Source organism: Mauremys mutica, chromosome 3 (assembly GCF_020497125.1).
Source record: "Mauremys mutica isolate MM-2020 ecotype Southern chromosome 3, ASM2049712v1, whole genome shotgun sequence".
Taxonomy (NCBI): domain Eukaryota; kingdom Metazoa; phylum Chordata; order Testudines; family Geoemydidae; genus Mauremys; species Mauremys mutica.
Genome location: NC_059074.1, coordinates 91,046,071 through 91,065,513, shown reverse-complemented (window position 1 = coordinate 91,065,513; position 19,443 = coordinate 91,046,071). Strand labels below are relative to the sequence as shown.

Sequence of the window (19,443 nt, the reverse complement as noted above, 5' to 3'; positions counted from 1 at the left end):
TTTTATTACATGTACACTGCTTCCTATCACTCAGTGAACTATGAAAGTATGCTCTTTAGAGTCTAGTGAATCCTTGGACTGTTTGAAATGAAGGGGAGTTTTTTTTATTTTTCACAGAGCCCCCTGCACATGAAACCCCACCCTGCCGAGTTTCACGCCCTGCATCTGGAGCCCTCCTGCACCCAGGCCCCACTGCCCTGAATCTGGACCCCCACACTTGCACCCAGACTACCTCCCACTGAGGTCTCCACACTCCAACCCACACCCTGGCAAGCCCCATCCCCTCGGCTCCTGGGCCACCCTGATGAGCCCCCCAGATCTCCAACTTACTGAGCTCCTACCAGCTGCATCCAGACCTGTGCTCCATTGAGCCCCACTCTCCCAGCATCCAGATCCCACCACTGAGCCCCCTAACTAACGCACCTCTGCTGAGCCCCAACCAACTTCACGTGGACCCCCCTGCAGAATCCCATTCCCCATGAACCTGTAACCCCCAGTGAGCCCTTGTGCATCCAGACCCCCCACTGAGCTGCCTGCCTGCAGATTGCTCCACATAGAACCCTCTCACCCCACACCTGGATCCCCTCACACTAAGCCCCTCCATGCTTGGATCCTGTCGGGCTGAGCCTGCCTGCCTCACACCTGGATTTGGGGGCGGGGCTGGGCATGCGTGGAAGACTCTGTCCCTCTCACTTGCTATCTTGGTGTGGAGGGGAAGGGCCCCATGTTTCTGGGGCAGGCCTGGCCCTTGCGCAGTGTCAGGATCAGGTGCAGTCGAGTCTGTGTACTGGGACAGGAGGTCTGCAGGGTGATCGCCCACCTCCGTGCAGCTAGTGGCCTTTGCTCTCCACTACCATGCTGGAGCCTCCACATTTATTTATTGACAAATCAAATATGCAGAATTTTAAAATACTGTATGCAGAATTTTTATTTTTTGGCACAGAATTCTCCCAGGAGTAGTATGTTAAGTACATGAGTATGTTTGTGCATGTGTTTCAGTAAATGGCAATCTGATTTAAAAAAAAATCTTAAATTCAGGAGATTGATAATGGGTTTCAAACCTGCTGGATGCAGGCATGCTTATAGAGCTGTGTTGCATTCAAATCCAGACTACTAAAAGTTCCAAAGTGAACAGTTGAGCATACTTCCTTCACAGCTGATATCTGTGCTCATACTCAGCTCTGTCATTGGGGAATACGTGTGGTATCCCTTCATGGTTTATCAGTTAATAGAAATACTAAAGAGGCAGAAGGATCCAGAGAATTTTATACAGATTATTTGGATCTCCAGATTTCCATATAAACCAACCTGGCTCCCAGCTGTTCCTCTCCACACTTGAAGAATTTAGTGATCTTGCTTAAATATCATCTCACCTTTCTTAGTGGGGAGGATGTAGCAAAGTAAGACAGGTATCACAAAGGACTGTTTTAAAAATATTTTGCCTGCTGGCTGCAATAATTTTCTTAACTAGCATGTCATTCCCTGATATAAAACATCCTCCAAGCATCCTGAGGTTTCAAGTATGCACATATTATAATTTGTATAAAATAAATGTATTTAAAAAACAAACCCTTTATAGCCTCTGTAGTCTCTCTTTAAAAAAAAAAAAAAAAAAAGTTTAATTCATTCCTTGACCTTAAGCCATACTTATTTGACTGCCAAAGCCATACAGAAGGGGTCACACTTGGGGAACTGGCCCGTCTGTGCCAAATATTGCTTCCTTTCCAACGAATAACATTACATAAATAAGTATATTGGTCCAGCTAGTGACCAGGAGGATGTGTATTCCATTGGGTAGGACACTGGACTGGGACTCAGGAGATCTGAGTTCCATTCCCATCTCTGCTACAAGTCTGCTGTGTGACTTTGGGCAAGCCACTTTACTTTTTTTGTGCCTTAGTTTCCTGATCTGTAAAATGGGGATAATATGCCTAGCTCTTGTCTAAAGTTCTTTGAGATCCACAGGTGAAGAGCACTATATAATGGGTAGTAGGTATTATCATGCATTAGGAAGTGGAAATTATTCTAATCTTTCTCCTTGCCTTAAGAAGCCTTCAAGGTCTGAATTTTGGTATTATCCAGCTAGACCTTCCAGCCTCTGACGTCTCTTGCAAGGAAGAAAAACACTTTCACAGACAGACAGGATTGCCCTCAGATGCACCCATATATCGAACTTCTAGTTTTGTTAGAGACAAGTGTGTCTCAAGTACCCCTCATAATGTCAAGTGGAAGAGGTTCGCTATCTGAAGTGAAGCCAAACAATTAGAAACTTTCACGTATTCCACACACAATCTGCTTGACTCTATTCCACACTTATCAGTCATAGTTGTATGGATTTTCTGTCAGAGGCCAGATCGGTTGCAATTTTTAGTCCATTATGAACCTGTGAAAGATTCAGACCAGAATTTTCAAGTGTCCTCTGATTTTGATACGTCTTAGCCTTGATTTTTTTGATGTTGTTGTTGTTGGAAGTGCTGAGCACCCAAAACTCCAGTTGAAGTTAATGGGAGAGGTGGATGCTCAGCACCTCAGAAAAATCAGGCCCAAGCTGGGTATAAAATAGTCTAGAAATTCTGGCCTAATTTCTAGGGGAAATTCTTGAATAATCGCTATTTGTGTAGTGCTGTAAGCTGTACATGGCACTGTACAGAAATGAAATACAGTACCTGCCCCAGGGAAATTGCAGTTTAATGATGTTCCCAGGATACTAAACTGTTTGGCTTGTAGTCTGAGGCCCAGATTGTTTCCCTTTATGGGAAACCCACTGCCCACCACTGGCAGCAGGGTCAACTGTAGAGATAAGTAGTGACTAATTATTACATGTGCTAGGTAAGTTAGGGATATGGAGATATTGACAGCACATACTTATCCCCTAACTGGATATAGTTCTGTTCAGATCTTGTTTAAAGATGGCTGTGTTTAGGAGATGGCCCCTGATAAACAAATTTACAGGTACTGGAAATTTTTGGCAGTTGGTTTGCCAAGACGGTTGTTTATTATGCTAATCATAATGGTTTTATTGTTGTGCTCCCACTAATTCACTTGTTTTAGCCATCGATTGTTTCTATCATATGCATAGACTGGAAAATCTTTGGGGCAGGGATTGTCTTGACATTTTGTATATCCAATGCCTAAAACAATAGGGGCCTTGATCCCTTATTGGGGTCTCTGGGTGCTACTATAATATTAAAAACAACTTATGGTGAATCAGCCATAATTCTTTCCTGACCTTTTTGAGTGCATGTGTTTTGGTCTTAACGTTAGTGCTTGCTTTTCATATTGAATAACTATATTTAAATTTTTTATGGTTATGCTGCTTTCTAGCTTAGAAGAGTGGATTGAAGAAATCATTTTAGCAACTTGTATCACACACAGCTTCAGAGAATAAAGAAAAAAAATCACAGCCGTTCACCGAGTAAAGCCCCTTTTGTCTCCAGACTGTTTCAATAAAAGATTGAATTTAAATGTAATGGGAAGATAATATAATCACTTAATAAAACACGTGCTTCTATACTTAGGAAAGACCCACTTGTTATCTATGGAAAATTCCAGGCGCTATTGGTCTTCACGTCCTATTAAGTGGCACCTAGAAGTGTGTTGTGCTCATAACATTTGCCAGAATATAAATGGAAGGGATTTCTGAACAAAATAATATTGGTGTTGGCACAGACTTTAAAGGAATGATATGTCTGTTGCTTTTGTGTGTCATTGTTTTATTGTTAGTAGGTAGATATGCAGGAGGAGGCATATAATCAAGTCCACAGCTTTGGGAATACCTCTTTCACTATGTAAGAGTGTGCTGGCTCAGAAGTGGCATAGAAGAGAAAGTTGTGGCGCATAACTGAGTGCCTGACACCATGCCACAAATGAGGCAACATTCTTGTGCCATGAAAGAGTTACCCATGACAGTGTGTATCTGTTACCTACCTTGCAAAACTGTATTTTCAGAGTTAATATTCTTTTCACTTCTTGGTTAGTTTATTTTTTGTTTTTTGTTTTTGAGAAAGAGAGATTTTGTTGTTGGTAAGACCACCACTGGTGCCATTCTTACAATAGAACATTTCCATGAGAGGAAAACCAATGTTCTCACCCCCCACGTGGGTATCCATAGCTCCAAGTGATATCTTTTTCTCTCTTTATCTAGGTGTTCATACTGAACTCAGTACCATAGTGAGGTGTGCAGTATAAACACACACATGTAGATTAGTGCGTGGATAGATTCTGAGCAAAATAAGAATTACTTAAATCATAAGCTGTATGGGGCAGCATTATCTTTGTATAGTGTCTAGTTTGGTGTTACACTCTGTCCCCTTCTAGTGGCACCTAGCCCAGCTAGAGATTAATTGAGTCTGCTACAGCCTTGGTTAAGAGCCATGTGGCTTTTAGCTCATGCAGTAGCAGCTCATGCAGAGGTCCTAGGGTTTGATCCCACCTGCCGACAACCAGGGTCTGTCTTTACACTGTCATGGTACAAAAACTCAATAATAAGAATATTTTGACAAATCAAAAATACTTTGAGTGGTCTCTGGATATCATTTTTATGCAAACATATTTATTTTAAATGTTTCTGGGACATCAGAAATATTCAGTTGTCACTCATCTGGCCTGTTAAGGAATATGGGATCAATATGCCAAGATAATTATTTGCAAATGAGTGATATGATAGGTTTTTCTGAAACCTTGGTCAAAACAATCAAACACGTAAGCCAAAACTTTCAGCAGCCAATTCTAAACCAAAAATGCCAAAGATGTCCTTCAGTCTGTTTTCTAGTAGAAACTAACCAAAGGGATAGCTTTTGTGCAGTGAAAGTTTGGGTCCATTTGCAGTTCAGTGTTCACTGCTTCCTACAGTCGAGAGCTGACCCCTACTTGTGGCTATCTAGACACTTCTGAAAAAGATGCTGTTATAGAGAGAACTCAGTTCAGTTCAGGGGCTCCCTATGCATCCAGTAAAGCTGTGTTAAGAGTTCAGATAGCTCATAGGGCCTTGCACAGGTCCTCTTTACTGGGTAGGTTTACTCAGTGTGTTGGGGGATTGCCTAATTCAACAACTAGCTGTATTTCCCTCCTGAGCAGTTCTTTACATGGTTGCACACATCTATTCCAGAATGCCAGAGACAGTTTTTTGCAGCAGTACTTGTTGAGGAGACACTTGTATCCTGCACCTCCTTATGGCCCCTCCTGAGGCTATATAAAGTCAGTGCTTCCCTGACCCACTGAGTTCCTTCTCACTGCCCATTGCCTTTATCAGAACCCACTGTGAGGTTTACCTCATGGGTTTTCTTCTGTGTAGGTAGCTAATTCAGGAGAAAGCTAATCTGTCAACAGATAGTTAGCAGTTCACACCTGTTAAGTGTTTTTTTAATTCTTGTTTTATACTTTTAAGTTTGTTTTAATAGTTGATTTCGGTGGTAGGCTGCACTCACTAGGCTTGAGGCACTGCTTATCGTGTGGGGTCTGTCGCTAATAGTGACCTCCATACATGGTACCTTTTATGAAGGGCACATTAAGACATGAGTTGCAGTGAAAATATTGGGGAGGGGGTCTGAATCTGTCCCTCACTCCCCATGTGCAGTGCTTCCGTTCTGTGGGGCTGGGCCTAGCTCCTTGCTCCGCAGCCCATTGGCTCTAGCCACTTGTAGATTCAGAGGAGCCTACCGCAGTGTCATTTGCCACATGCAAATGGACGCAGGTGGGGCTCATCCCTGCTGTTACTGGATGCAGGGTCTCAGGATCCCTCCCAGAGACTCACATAACATAAGTTGGTCCATTGGCCTCACATAGTCATGGAGCTATTCGTGGTAGTGAGCACTATGTCCAGTAATAGGTGCCAGCAGTGTCAGATCCTAAGATTGCATACATTGCAACTGTAATAGATTGCTAAACTGTATTGTACAGATCAACCATTAGGTGACGCTGTGTGTCACATACCTCCCTTAAGCTCACAATTGCTATTCCTGGCAGTGCATTAAAGGGTCTTATAGGGTACACATCTGGTCGCGCTCGCGCGCTCTCTCTTTCTCTGGGAAGGAAGCTCTGTAGCCAGTTTATATCTGGTACAGAAGCCAGGACTGCTAGTAGCAACCTACCATGTACAAGGTGTACATGGCGACAACAACCCATTACATTGACTTAAAGCAAATGCCAGTTTTGAGCTCTTTCTTGCACTCTTTAATTGGTGCATTTAGTGCAATAAAACTAACATTCAGAGATCTTAAGTCCCTTACAGATGACTTGATTGATAAGTTGCTATTTCCCTCTATATTCCCCCTCATTTGGCTCATGTATCTAAAAATTAAAGTTCAAAGTCCTACTGGTGAACATATCTGTTAAGCCTCTAATTATTTTATGTCTACTCTTCTTCCACTGTTATCATTCTGAAAATAAAGTATGACTAAGAAAGTGAAAGTTAATTTCACCTTAATGAAAACAAAATAGTTTGTACATTTCTGTCCTGTTACTTTGTACAATATATTTTTATATTTTCTCTCTCCTAGTTCTTTTCTTTACACACTGATTTATTTCAGAATATAAAAGTGAATCATGTTTTATGCTTAATATACCATTCCAGTTCATGGCTAGGTAAAAAACACTGGTACTAAGAAAATGTCACTCAATGTTTTGGAAGAAATGTAGCTTTTACAATGCAATGTAGTGTTGTGTACATTGATATCTTTTCATTTTTTTCCTATTGAAAGCCTTATTCTATTAGTTATTGAGTTGCTCACAAAAACAGCAATAATAGCATTGTTGGTCACAAGCTGTCCTAAGTAGCATCTTTCTTTTTAATATTTTTATTGAATAATGTTAAACAGTTATACAATGGAATTCAAGAATATAGGTCCACTTTATTAATAGAGTAGAGGAAAATTTGACCAACCTCTACAAAGCAAAACAACTACTTATCACTACTAAATCTAACCCACAACTACAAAGACAGGACAAAAGGGAGAAAAAATACTTGAAACAATATTTTATATGCTACTTTCTGAACTATATCACTTTAGAATCTGTTATGTACAGTCATATGAGATTAATGCTCAAAACAATGTAACACTTAACTGGGAAAGGAAACTTGTGTTGTGTTGTTTTTTGCCAACTTTAGACTCCAAATTACCAGTGCTAATTTTGACTTCTGTGAAGTGGGATACCAATTAATTGAACTGTCATTCTAGCCTTTTGTTCTGCAGAAATCCCTTGTGTGCATGTTCATGTGGACCCTTTTGTAATTATTAGTGGGTATGTTTTACAGTACGTGTGCTTGCTCCTTAACTAGACACTTCGGTAGACACAATGGGGTGAATTCTGCTCTCCGCTACACCTGTGCAATCCCAATCGTAGACATTAGGTAGAAAAAGACCTATTAAATCATCCTTACCATCTCTCTGCCAGGACAGGCTTATTCTCCAGTTTCTCTAGTGTTTTTTTGCCCAGTGTAGTTTTTAAAAAAAAATTAAGTGATTTGGTTTCCACCACTTCCTTTGGGAGACTTTTGCACTACCTATTATGTCTCACTGTCATTAGGTTTTTCCTGGTGTTAGCCTACGTTTTCACTTCTGTAATTTCATCACACGACTCTTAATTGTGCATGGTGCATGCACCAATTAAATTTCCCTCTTTCCATGGAAATATTTACAGACTGTTAAATCTCTCCAAACTATGCATGTGGTCTCTTAATCCTTCCTTATAATTCAGTCCCTTCAGGTCCCAGATCGTTTTTGTTGCTCTTCTCCAAACTCCTTTCAGTACATCAATATCTTTCTGGTTATGTGGTGCCCAGAACTGAACATAGTATTCCACATGAGTTCACACTAGAGCTATATCTATCTATCTAGATATCTTCTACTCTTTCTCCATAATCTGATGATTTTGTCTATGGAGCCCAAAACTGCATTAACCTTTTTTTTGCAGCCACGTTATATTGCAAACGTGTCTAATTTTTAGTGTCCATTTTTAACCCACAATCTCTCTCATAACTGCTTTCCAGGTTACATCCTCACATCAAGTATATGCATTTCCCAAGTTGTATTAGGATGCATTTTTCCAAGATGAATCCCATTATTTCCTGTTGCTGTTTTCTGATCTTTTTTATTATTTACTTTTCTTCTTTAACACTTCTTTATTAAGTGAAGAAGACTAGACTTAACAGCAGTCTCTGCAGAGCTCCACTCGATACTATTGAAATCAGTAGGGTTGCATGGTTATAATTTAGGACAAACTCTGACCCAGTGTGTGCTGGATTTGCAGAGACATTAACAGATTTTATCACACTTTAGGGTTTGTATACATGGAACATACACTACAGGGATGTGATTTGCATGTTGCACATTAACTGACCCATATAGGCCCTGCTGGTATGAACTAAAAGTTCCCTAGTGCGTATTGATGTGGTGCTGTTTGAAAGAGCAGTGAAGAGTGGTGGCACAGACTTCAATTCGGACAGTACACACACACGGGATTCTGAGTACATACTTGCATTGCTAGCTTCCCAGCTACACTGCTAATTTTAGCAGTGCTAATGCAGATAAAGCCAGTGTAGGTATGTCTGCTTGAGCTACAGTCACACCTCAGATTGCAGTGTAGACATACCCCTAGTCTTTCCTGTTAAGAATTGAACAAATCATATGTTGCTAAGTGGCAGCACATTTATCCTTGTATAGCAAAGGCACTAGGTTCAGTGAAATAGTAGATGGTTAGAATTCAGACACTGCAAGTCAGGATTATTGCATTCTGCTCCTCGTTCGGCCACTGACTTCTGTGTGACTTTGGTTGTAAGTCTCTGAACTTCTCTGTGCTTCATTTTGTCCATCAGTGAAATAGGTATAGTAGTTCTCTGCATTACAGGGGTGTTGTGTTAAAGTGCAATTCCCATATGCTCAGCCTAAGTAAATGGACCAGTGGCTGAGAAGAGGTATGGCAGGTGACAAGGGGAAGGGTGTTAAAGAAATCCCCTTCACGCTATTTTTTTGCAGAATATGGAGCAGCCATGGAGCTAAACCAAATCCACTACTGAAGCCCTAACCTGACCCTGCCCAGAAGAGAAGAGAACAGAAGTGTCTCTGTGCAGTAGTAGAGCTTCCAGCTCGGTTTCCCTCCCCCCCTCCCCCCCCAAGCCTTTTAGGTTGATATGGGAACTGCTGTGGAGTTGAGATGCATGCCACACAGGTTTATGGTTTGCTCCTCCTAACTCCTTCACCACCTCCTTTCCCCCAAAAAAGAAAAATACTGCCATTCTTGTGCAGCAGAGCTGCACTGGTTCCATCACCGTGACCTTTCTGCCGGGGGGGGGGGAAATCATGTCCTTATATGATGTCTGTAAATTACATTGTTACAAAGGGGCTATATACAGTCCATAAAAATGTGGAGTTTTGATTGGACTGCAAGCAACTGGTCAGAAGTTTCATTCACTTAAACAATATAATTTTGGCTTCTTGCTGGTTGTGAGAAACAGTAGTGGGCAGCTGGAAACTTTACTGTTGTAAAGTAGAAGTTAATATATTTTAATAAGTTATTAAAATACAACTTTCAGGAAAGATTATCTGAAAAATCATATAACTTTTTTTTCAACGTAGTCCCTCAGCATTTTGGCCCCATCTAATTAAATGTGCTGAGCTATTGAATGCTTTTTGAGGCAAAAAGCATGAGCATGGTTGAGGAGGAGATTTTAATATCGTCATTGAAAATTGGACCCCAAATATCTGGTTAAATTATCTGAATGTTAGTATCTTGGGAATCTAGAGAAAAAGTCCTTTTCCCACTGTTAGGAAACATGATGATATTGGTCAGTAATTTGTGTCCCAACAATAAATATTTGCATATAAGCCAGTACAGCAAAGATTTTTTTTTTCCAGCAACTAGCTGTCTTAGCTGTGACTTGAAGGCTTGCCAGGTCCTGAAAGTCATTGCCAAGCCCTTGTTCAAAACAAGCTAGTGAGACTTTGGATGTCCGTGTGCAAAGAATACTGTTTTAACTGAACAGATGTTTTCAATCTGAGTTAGATATGCTTGGAAGAGGTGCCAGCTAGCAAAAATAGTCATGTTTTCTAGGACAGTTGGAAAAGAATGCTGGGTGTTTCAGATGGGCATCTTTTCTAGTTGCAGTGGAGGGTGATGGTGTCTGAAGTGGGAACGTGTTGTTGGCTTTACTGTATCTGCTGTTAAAAACAAACCGTATTCTCATTACATGATTTGAGGGCTTGAAAGGACAAAAAGTTCTCAAATGTAATTGGACCACCTGTGTTTCTATCCTCACACAATTCAAACTATTTAGAAAGCTGTTGGGAGTATTTAACACCATGTGCTCTAAATGAGTGAAGTGAGCCGTTGTTATTCTGGGCACTATTGAAGTATTTATAGCACAAAACAAAAATGGAAAAATAATTTGTCAGTTTGGAATGACCAGTAAAAACACCTAGGTTTGATAGGTTTCGCAGAAAATTATGATCCTCTCTAAACATTGTGCATTCTATGGGAATGGATATGTTCCGATAGCAAAAGTTTGTTTGTGAAAGTCACGTAAATAGATCTTCGGTACTGTATGTACGTATTGTGACACATCCCCCATCATATAGCAACTGTTTGGCAAATCATTTATCGTTATATGTTTAACTTTCAAATGTGTATTCTGTCTTGTTTTCAAGTGGCATTGCCAGGTCCCTGACAGATGCTGCACATAGTCATTTTATTTTATGAGGTAGATTTTGTGTTGCTTTTTGCTTTGGTGCACATTACTAAATGATTTTTTAAAGCTGTTTTTGAAGTGGATTTATGTAGTGGACTTCTTTTGAAATATTCAGCTAGAAAAATATATGGAAGCTTCCATATAATTTTCAAATAAAAGGGGCAAGATTTAAATCACTTATTTTAATCTCTGCCTCCCTCCATCCCCTTTTTAGGTGCTTTTCTAAAGACTGGGGAGTTGCACACTTTGTAGCTTGTGTAAACTAAGCTCATTGCGTACACCAGGTGCTCCTTGCATTTCTCCATTCCTCTCCCACAAGTTCACTGTGTGCCACCCTCCCATCCCCCTCTCTTTTCAGGGACTCCCTGCAACTCTCCCATACCAGGGTCCCTCATCCCTCCCCCATAGCAGCAGCTCTGTGTGCCCCACCATTCTTGCTTCCCCCCATACCTTCCATTCCCCTCTATGCTAGGGGGCTCTGAGTGCCCGTTTCCTCCCATAGTAGAATCTTCCATCTTCCATGGCAGAGACTCTATGTAATCCTTCATTAAACCTTAACTCCTTCATCCCCATGCTAGGGTCCCCTAACATCCCTCGCCAACCAGGAGTTCTCTGTGTATGCCTCCATTCCCTCTCCCCCCTCCACCATACTTCTTTTTTCTCTCTGGGAAAGGAGTAATTTGGGATGTCAGCCTGTTAATCTACTGGGAGGATGAGCAGATACGAGATGGGAGTATTGTTATGCTATAAAGTGTAATGAGTGCCATCAACCACTTCTTTGATCGATAGACAGTTGGAGAGGTGCGTGAGGCTTGGTGTGCTAAAGACCTGGCAGAAAATTCATATGCCCCCATTTCACACTTTTCAGTTTTTTGATTTCCCCTGAGATCAAGAGGGTTCTGGTCATTGGTGCCTAGAACATTGCCTGAAATTTTGGACTTGATCGGATGTGGCATTCAAAAGTTACCTTATTACAGATAGACAAATCGAAATGCCATTGAGTTGGGCGTAAGGCTATCTAAAATTGGCCAACATGTTCGTTCTCATTGGTCAGTATAAGAGCCAGAACTTTCCTTATTCAAGCAATTATATGACATTTGTATTCATTTACAGTCTTAATTTATATATTATTTCATTATGCAAAATATTTTAGGAGAGGAACTGAAGAATAGTTTTGCCAGTTGAAAGTACAAGAGGGGCTTTATGTAGAATTGCCCTTGTTGGAATCTGGTCAGCATACCCATTACTTGGTAAAAAGTGTTTTAAGATCTTTGACTGCAGTTGCTCAGAGTCTTTTTGTTTTATGTCTCCTTTGGAAGATGTGCCCAACAATTTAAATAATAATAATAATTAATAATACCTAGCTCTTAGTAGCATTTTTCATTGGTAGATCTCAAAATGCTTCACAAATTCTGTGTCATGCCTATTGCTTATGGGGCCAGATTTGAACTAGCAGATGAATACCAGCTGCTAAGGGCTCATCTACACTGAGAAGTTAATTCGTACTAAGGTAGGGTACAAATGAAAGTGGCATAGCTATTCCTGATTAACTCCCTGTGTGGATGCTCTTATTTTGGAATAAAATAACCTGAGGTTAATCTGGAATAGCTATTTCGGAATAATTCCCCATGTAGACAAGCCCTTACTCTTTTGATGACCTCGGCCCCTGCCATCCTGTGACAGAATATGCAGACAGGAAGTTGCCTCCGTTCAACTTTCCTTTCCTTCTACTCAGACACTCAAGGGAAGGTCTGTAGACCGGCTGTTTGGAAGACAGGAGGGAGAGAATGCCTTTAGGAAGGCTAGACTCCACACCATAGGTGCCAACTCTGTGGGTGAGCCAGGGCCGGAGCACTCATGGAAAAAAAAAATTGTAGGTGCTTAGAACCCACTGGCAGCCAGTGCCTCCCGCCTGCCAGTGGCCTCACTCATCAACTCCTCTCCCTCCCTCCCAGTGCTTCCTGCCCACCACAATCAGTTTTTTTGTGGCGTGCAGGAGGCTCTGGAGAGAAGTGGGGATGGGGCACATTCAGGGGAGAGGGTGGAACTGGGTGGGAAGAGGTGGGGTGGGGACTTGGGAGAAGGGGTGGGGTGGGGGCGGGACCTGGAGCAGAGCAGGGGTGGGAAGAGGCGGGACAGGAGTGGGGGTTTGGGGGAGGGGGTTGGGTGGGGGCGGAGCCAGGGGTTGAGCACCCCCTAGGCCCAGAGGAAGCCGGCACCTGTGCTCCATACCCATGTCATGTGACTGGGTTGAACCTCAAACTTTGGAGAATCTGTTAACACTTCTTTTCTGCTTATATTAATTTATTTTTGCTTTCCTTTTATAAACCTTGTCCCTCAGGGAAAAGACCTTGCTGACTGCAACTGTATTTTTTGTTCCAGTGAGTTATTCCATCAGTTTACACACTGTCATTAGTGAAATAGGTTGCTGTATCACACAGCAAGAGTTGTGATCTCAGTGTTGACAATTTCGTAGCTATGCAGTGCACAGGACACTGAATCAACATATCAAACTAATGAGCTTTCTTAGGAAGGCAGAGAATCCCTGCCTCTGAGAGGCAGGGAAAGGTGCTAAAGTAGGGAATCTGATCTGGTAAGATTCAAGTTTGTTTCCTCTCTCTGTCTGATTGTAGCCTAAAAGGGTCCAGTAGCCGGGGTATCTATTGGGTTTCTGGGAACGCCCGCCCAATGCTAAAGGATCCCCCCCCCCCCCCAACCTAAGGGGAGGATCTACAGGACCTCAGAAACCCACTAATTTTGGGGACAACTAATAAAAGAACAGGGACAGGAGTGCGGTCAGAGGGTCATAAGAAGGGAGCCTGACGGGGACACCGAGCAGAGAGAGGCAGGCAGCTCTGTAATGGGAGAACTGGCAAAGGAAATGCTACGTGCCACCAAATATGGCCATCTTTACTGATTTTTATTATGCAATGCAGACTCTTGTCGTTGGTACAACTAAGTTTTGTAAGACATGCTTTGTGTGGCCATGCAAAACTGATTCTCTTAGTGTTTTTGCATTGGGGCACAACATCCCATGCACCAGGCCTGGAAAAAAATTGATGGAGGAGATGATGGGACAATGATTTTAGGATCTTGTGAGAAGCAAAAACTAATGAGAGGGAGCTGGTCTGACTTAGATTGACAGGCCAATATCCACCCAGGGCCTCAAAGATTCTTGACTCTTGTAACTTATCAAAGGAAACGTGACTCAGTACCTTTTAAAAAATTGTATTAAGCCACTTGAAAGTAAAATCAAGAAAACATACCACCAAAACTAATATTACTAATAATAAACCAAACGAAAAATAAAGCAATGCAACTTTCAAATCAATACCAAATCAACTAAGTAAATCATCAAATTAAATACTAAAATTTACTAATGTCGTATGTCACAGATCTAAATGAGCACCCCTCTCAGCCACACACTAGGACTGAGGGGAGGGCAATCCAAGCCTCTGTGTGCTGAATTTAAACCCAGTTTATATATATTTTAAATGCACATATATTCATGGGGATTACATACTTCCCCCCGCCCCCCCCATGTAATTCATTGTAGGTGAAATCTAGCGGTTGATTGAAGGATGATAAAATGATATTTGAAGATCTCAAGATGCCAAGGGCTAGATTCCCAAAGGGGATTTAGGCATTGAAACACACCTAGTTGCCCAGCTGCCTAGTGAGAGTCACAGCTCCAAGGCAGGCACCCAGGTTCCCATATGTTGTATGAGGAGAGTTAGATGCCTAAGGAAGGGATCCGCAGAAGCCAGCCAGTTCAGTGGGGAGCCTCCTAAGATGGCAGAGAGTGAAATGCAGAGGAAAGGAGCAGGACTTAGGGTCCAGATCCACAAAGGTGCTTAGGCACCTACATAGACGTTGGAACTAGGGGTGCTGGGGGGGGGGGGGAAGCACCCCCTGGCTTGAAGTGGTTTCCATCATATACAAAGTTTACAGTTTAGTTCAATTGCTCTCAGCGCTGCCCCTATGAAAATTGGTCAAGCACTCCTGGGCACCTAACTCCCTTTGATCTGGTACCTGACTGACAGGCCCTGAAGGAGGCACCCATCTCCACTCTGGATTCTCAGCCGTGAACCTTCTCCTTGAGTTAGGCATTTAAGCCAGTTCAGGCCTTTTTTGAGGGGTGGGGAGATGAGATACTTTCTCTCCCTGTTGTAGCCAATAGCCCAGTGGCTAGGCACCCCCGTGCAGGGCCGGCTCCAGGCACCAGTGAAGGAAGCAGGTGCCTGGGGTGGCAAATAGAAAGGGGTGGCACTCCGTCCATTATTGGGGTGGCACGTCCAGGTCTATGGCAGCAATTTGGTGGCAGATCCTTCAGTCCCTCTCTTCCTCTTCTGTGGCACTTCGGCTGCAGCTCAATCGGGTGGTTCTTTTTTCTTTTTTTCACCACTTGGGGTGGCAAAAAAGCTGGAGCCGGCCCTGCTCCCCTGGTATGGGGAAGACCTGTTTTCAACTCCTTGCTCTGTCTGATTTGGATCAGGGACTTCAGGTCTCTAACATTCCATCTGTTTGCCCTAACCACCAGGCTATTGGGTATTCTGGAACACAGTCTCTCTCCTGTTGGAGTTGTTCCTTTTATATAAAATATTCATTGGGTCAGAGAAAGAGAAAGTGAGAGACTGACTCTATAGCCTGGCAGTTAGGGCATTCCCTGGGATATGGGAGAGTAAGGTTCAAATCTCTGCTTCAGTGAATATTTAACTATTTATACAAATTATACAGCTTCGTCAGGAGAGAGTGAGACACCCCAGAATACTCAATAGCCTGGGGCACTCGCCTGCATGCGGGAGTCCCTGCTACAAATCAGGCAGTATGCAAATTCAAACCTGGGTCTCCCACCTCTCCCATAGGAGCATACCCTAGCCCCTGGGGATATTGGGTATGTTGCAACACATACTCATGCCTGCCCTCAACATTCCCCACATGCACCTCCCCACAGCCCCAGAAATTCCCAAACTGCTCACCCCCACCTGTCTTCTGTGCAGGTTAGGCATGCTCAGAGCATGTCTGAGATAGGTGGGGGGAATGCCTAGTTTGAGGATCTCACCAGGGCTTAAGGTGGGCATCAGGACTCATGCAGCTTTTTGTGTACATACACCGGAGGGAACGCTAGCTGCCTACGGGGTTAGGTGGCAGCTGATCAATGATTTTGTGAGTATCAATGGTGCCTAAATGTTGGAGTCAGGCACCTGAGTACCTTGTGAATCTAGTGCCAAGGCTGTAATACAGTGGTTCTCAACCAGGGGTATGTAGAGGTCTTCCGGTGTACTCAACTCCTCTAGATCAGTTTTTCTCAAACCCCAGATAGGTTTAGGGGGATTGCGAGTGCAGGGCCAGCATTAAGGTATGTCAAGCAGGGCAATTGCCCAGGACTCCACACCACAGGGTGCTCTGCGAAGATAAGTTGAATGCTTCAGCCCGGCCACTGGGGTTCGGGCTTCAGACAAGGCTCACAAATGAAAAACAGGCTCAATTATCCCACTGAAATGTAAATACAATATTTACATTTCCAATCCATTTATTTTATAATTATATGGTAAAAATGAGAAAGGAAGCATTTTTTCCATAATAGTGTGCTGTGACACTTTTAAAATATTTTTATGTCTCATTTTGTAAGCAAGCAGTTTAAGTGAGGTGAAACTTGTGTAGGTACACAAGATAAATGCGACTCCTGAAAGGGTTACAGTAGTCTGGAAAGGTTGAGAACCACCGCTCTAATACCATCAGGAAATCCTTTGATTTTGCTCAAAAAAATCTGCAGCAAGTGCATAAAAATGTGCATCAGCATACAACAGTATTTCTCTTAACCACAATATTTGACCTCTCAATGGCCTTTTTTCCTCCAGCTCTAGTTTCAGAGGATATTGCCTTAACAATACTTTCAGGGTAATCTAAGATGAGTTTGAAAATGGGACCTTTTGGATCAAAGTTTCTTTGCTTTTTAAAATTTTTTTAACTTTATATGCTTAATTCTTTGCTCAGTTTTCCTTTAAGTAAAACTGCAGAATTAAATACAAGAATGTTTTATGCTTCAGAAAGAACTTGACATTTTAAACTCATAGAACATGGAAAAAATTGTTACAATTACTGTTCTTTGAACTAATCTATATAATATTTTTTTTAAATGCAGGTTCTGACTGGATCGTCTCGTCCAGGTTACACAGGTACAGGCTATCAGGATTTCAGTAACTGGGAATCCCTTATGAAAATCAAAGAAGGGTTGCTAAGACAGAAAGAAATTGTGATTGATCGGTGAGTAATCCTTTCTTGTCTTCAATTGCAGTGTTAAGTAATAGACCAGACTATTGACATAGAAAGTACTATAGATGTTGACTTTCAAAAAGACCTGGTTCAAAGAAGGTTTTTAGGACTCAGAGCTGAAAAGACTCATGTACAAGTGGGACTAGTCAGTGCGTGCAGTTGTGTGTGTGTGTGTGCACCTTTGCAGGATCAAGGATGTAGTGTAATTTGTCTGTCTTTTCACTGACATTGGTCGAGAGACAAGCAAGTGAGACCACTGTCTAGGACTGTTGCCCCTAAGATTACAAAAAACCGATCTTTAAGAAACTGGCTGGCTGTAAAACCTTAATTTTCCTTTTTTCAGCCTGAACAATTCTTTGAAAATGACTTGGAAGACAAAAATTGGTTATTTGTAACCCATTCTTGAGACATTTTTCCCCATGACAAGTTAAAGGGGGGTGAATGCTACAGTTGTTTAATGATATAGTCGAAACCAGCTCTTAAAGATTTGAGAAATTGGCACCATAGAGGTATGCAATTGGTAAAAATGCATTCAAAGATTCCTATGAGTTACTCAGAGAATTATAAATCCAGAATAAATGTCTAAATAAACACTTCCTCTCTAATCTGTGATATGAAACAATCAGAAGAGGACCATCATCGAGACGGGGTGGGTGAGGTAATAACTCTGATTGGACCAACTTCTGTTGGTGAGAGAGACAAGCTTTTGAGCTTACACAGAGCTCTTCTTCAGGTCTGAGAGACTAGTGCCTGGTCTGTACTACGCGGTTAGATTGGTGTAAGCTGCCTTGTTTCGATTTAGCTATGGAAGTGTCTTCACTTAAATTTGGCTCCTGCCAGCGTAAGTGCCTTGCTATACCGATTTAGTAACACCACCTTTCAAGTTGCAGCGCTGGTAGAGGCTTTCCAGTGCTGCAATTAGTAACCATCCACACCTGCAAGGCACATCCAGCGCTGCAACTCCCTGGCTGCAGCGCTGGCTGTACACCTGGTCAGGTTGGGGTGTAGCGATTGCAGCGCTGGTGATCCAGCGCTGCTCATCAAGTGTGGGGACACACCAGTGCTTTTATTGGCCTCCAGGGAATAAGGAGATATCCCAGAATGCTTTTAACTAAATTACTCTCTTTGTTTTGTTATGCAGCCTCTCTTTGTTTTGTTGTGAACTCCGATCGGAGCTCCGTTGAACTGCTTATCTAAAAAAACAAACACTGATCACAGCAAACAGGAGCTATCTGTACCTGGCTGTGAACGATCAAATGAGAGGCAGGAAGTGAATGTTTGCTTGACAGAGAAACAGCGTTGGATGCAGGCTGTTTGCAATTAAGACTAAGGGTTCGCGAACATTTTGTGATTTTTTCAATCCAGGAAGCTAACACACAGTGTTGGCTCCAAAAATCCACTCTCTCTCTCTTCCCCGCTCCCTGTCACAGTACACCACCTTCCACCCCCCTCTTTTGAAAAGCACGTTGTTGCCACTTGAATGCTGGGATAGCTGCCCATAATGCAGCACTCCCAACAGCGCTGTAAATACTGCAAATGTGGCCGCACACCAGCGCTGTTCCTGCACAGCTGCATGAACAGCGCTGTAACTCCCAGCGCTGCAACTTTCAAGTGTAGCCAAGCCCTCAGTGTAGACACTGGGGTGTTTACATTGACTGTTACTGGGCTTTCAGGAGCTGTTCTACAATGCCCGACACTCACCAGGAGCACTTGTATCGACTGTAATGTAAGGACATGTGCTGCCGACACAAGGAGCCAAGTGTGCACACACGTAAGCGATTTAATAACTGCAGTGGTTGTATGTCACTGTCAGTTGGGTTGACATAATTTTGTAGTGTAGACATGGGCTAACTCAGTGTCACTGCTAAATACAAGGTTTGAACAGGTTGTTTAGTGTAAATAGTTAACACATTTGAAGGGACCATTCAAAGTGAAGTGGCCTGTTAACACCTCTCCAGTCAGAGAGAAAATGGGAGGGGGAAAGCAGCTAGGGTGTTGTTAGTGGGTTACAGATTGTTGTAATAAGCCATAAATCCAGTGTCTCTATTCAGACCATGAGTTTTAGTGTCTAGGAAAGTTATGCGTTTAAGCTACCAGGCTCATCATTTGAAAGTATTGTGCAGGATTCCTGTGAGGATGAGGACTAATAGTTCAGATATAGAGTGATCACGTTGTGAAAGGTGTTCACCCAGGTGATATGGTTGTTTTTTTACTTTTATCATTTTCCTGAGTTTATTCAAGAGCACAGTGATTGGTTTCACTCATGTAGTTGCTAATGGGGCATTTAGTGCACTGGATGAGGTACACCACATGTTGAGATATGCATGTGTAGGGCCCATTGATCTTGAAAAATGTGTTGTGGGGGTTGTTGATCATTGGAGAAATGTCTGCAGATTTTGCATCTGTTGTTTTGGCAGGGTCTGGTGCCCCTTTGCATTGGTGTGCAGCAATCTGCAGTTGAATGTTACCTTCTAGGTTTGTAGCAG

The 19,443-nt window shown here is 42.4% G+C and overlaps 1 protein-coding gene across 11 annotated transcripts in view; it reads left to right on the top strand.

The window, feature by feature from the left end:
• The window catches only part of CEP85L (centrosomal protein 85 like), a 209,799-nt gene that overhangs the window by 151,233 nt on the left and 39,123 nt on the right, over positions 1 to 19,443 (top strand). For all 11 annotated transcript variants that reach the window (XM_045009617.1, XM_045009618.1, XM_045009620.1 and 8 more), the window contains one exon: positions 16,827 to 16,948. In XM_045009617.1, coding sequence (XP_044865552.1) covers positions 16,827 to 16,948 — 122 coding nt within the window. The remainder of the gene's footprint in view (positions 1 to 16,826; positions 16,949 to 19,443) is intronic.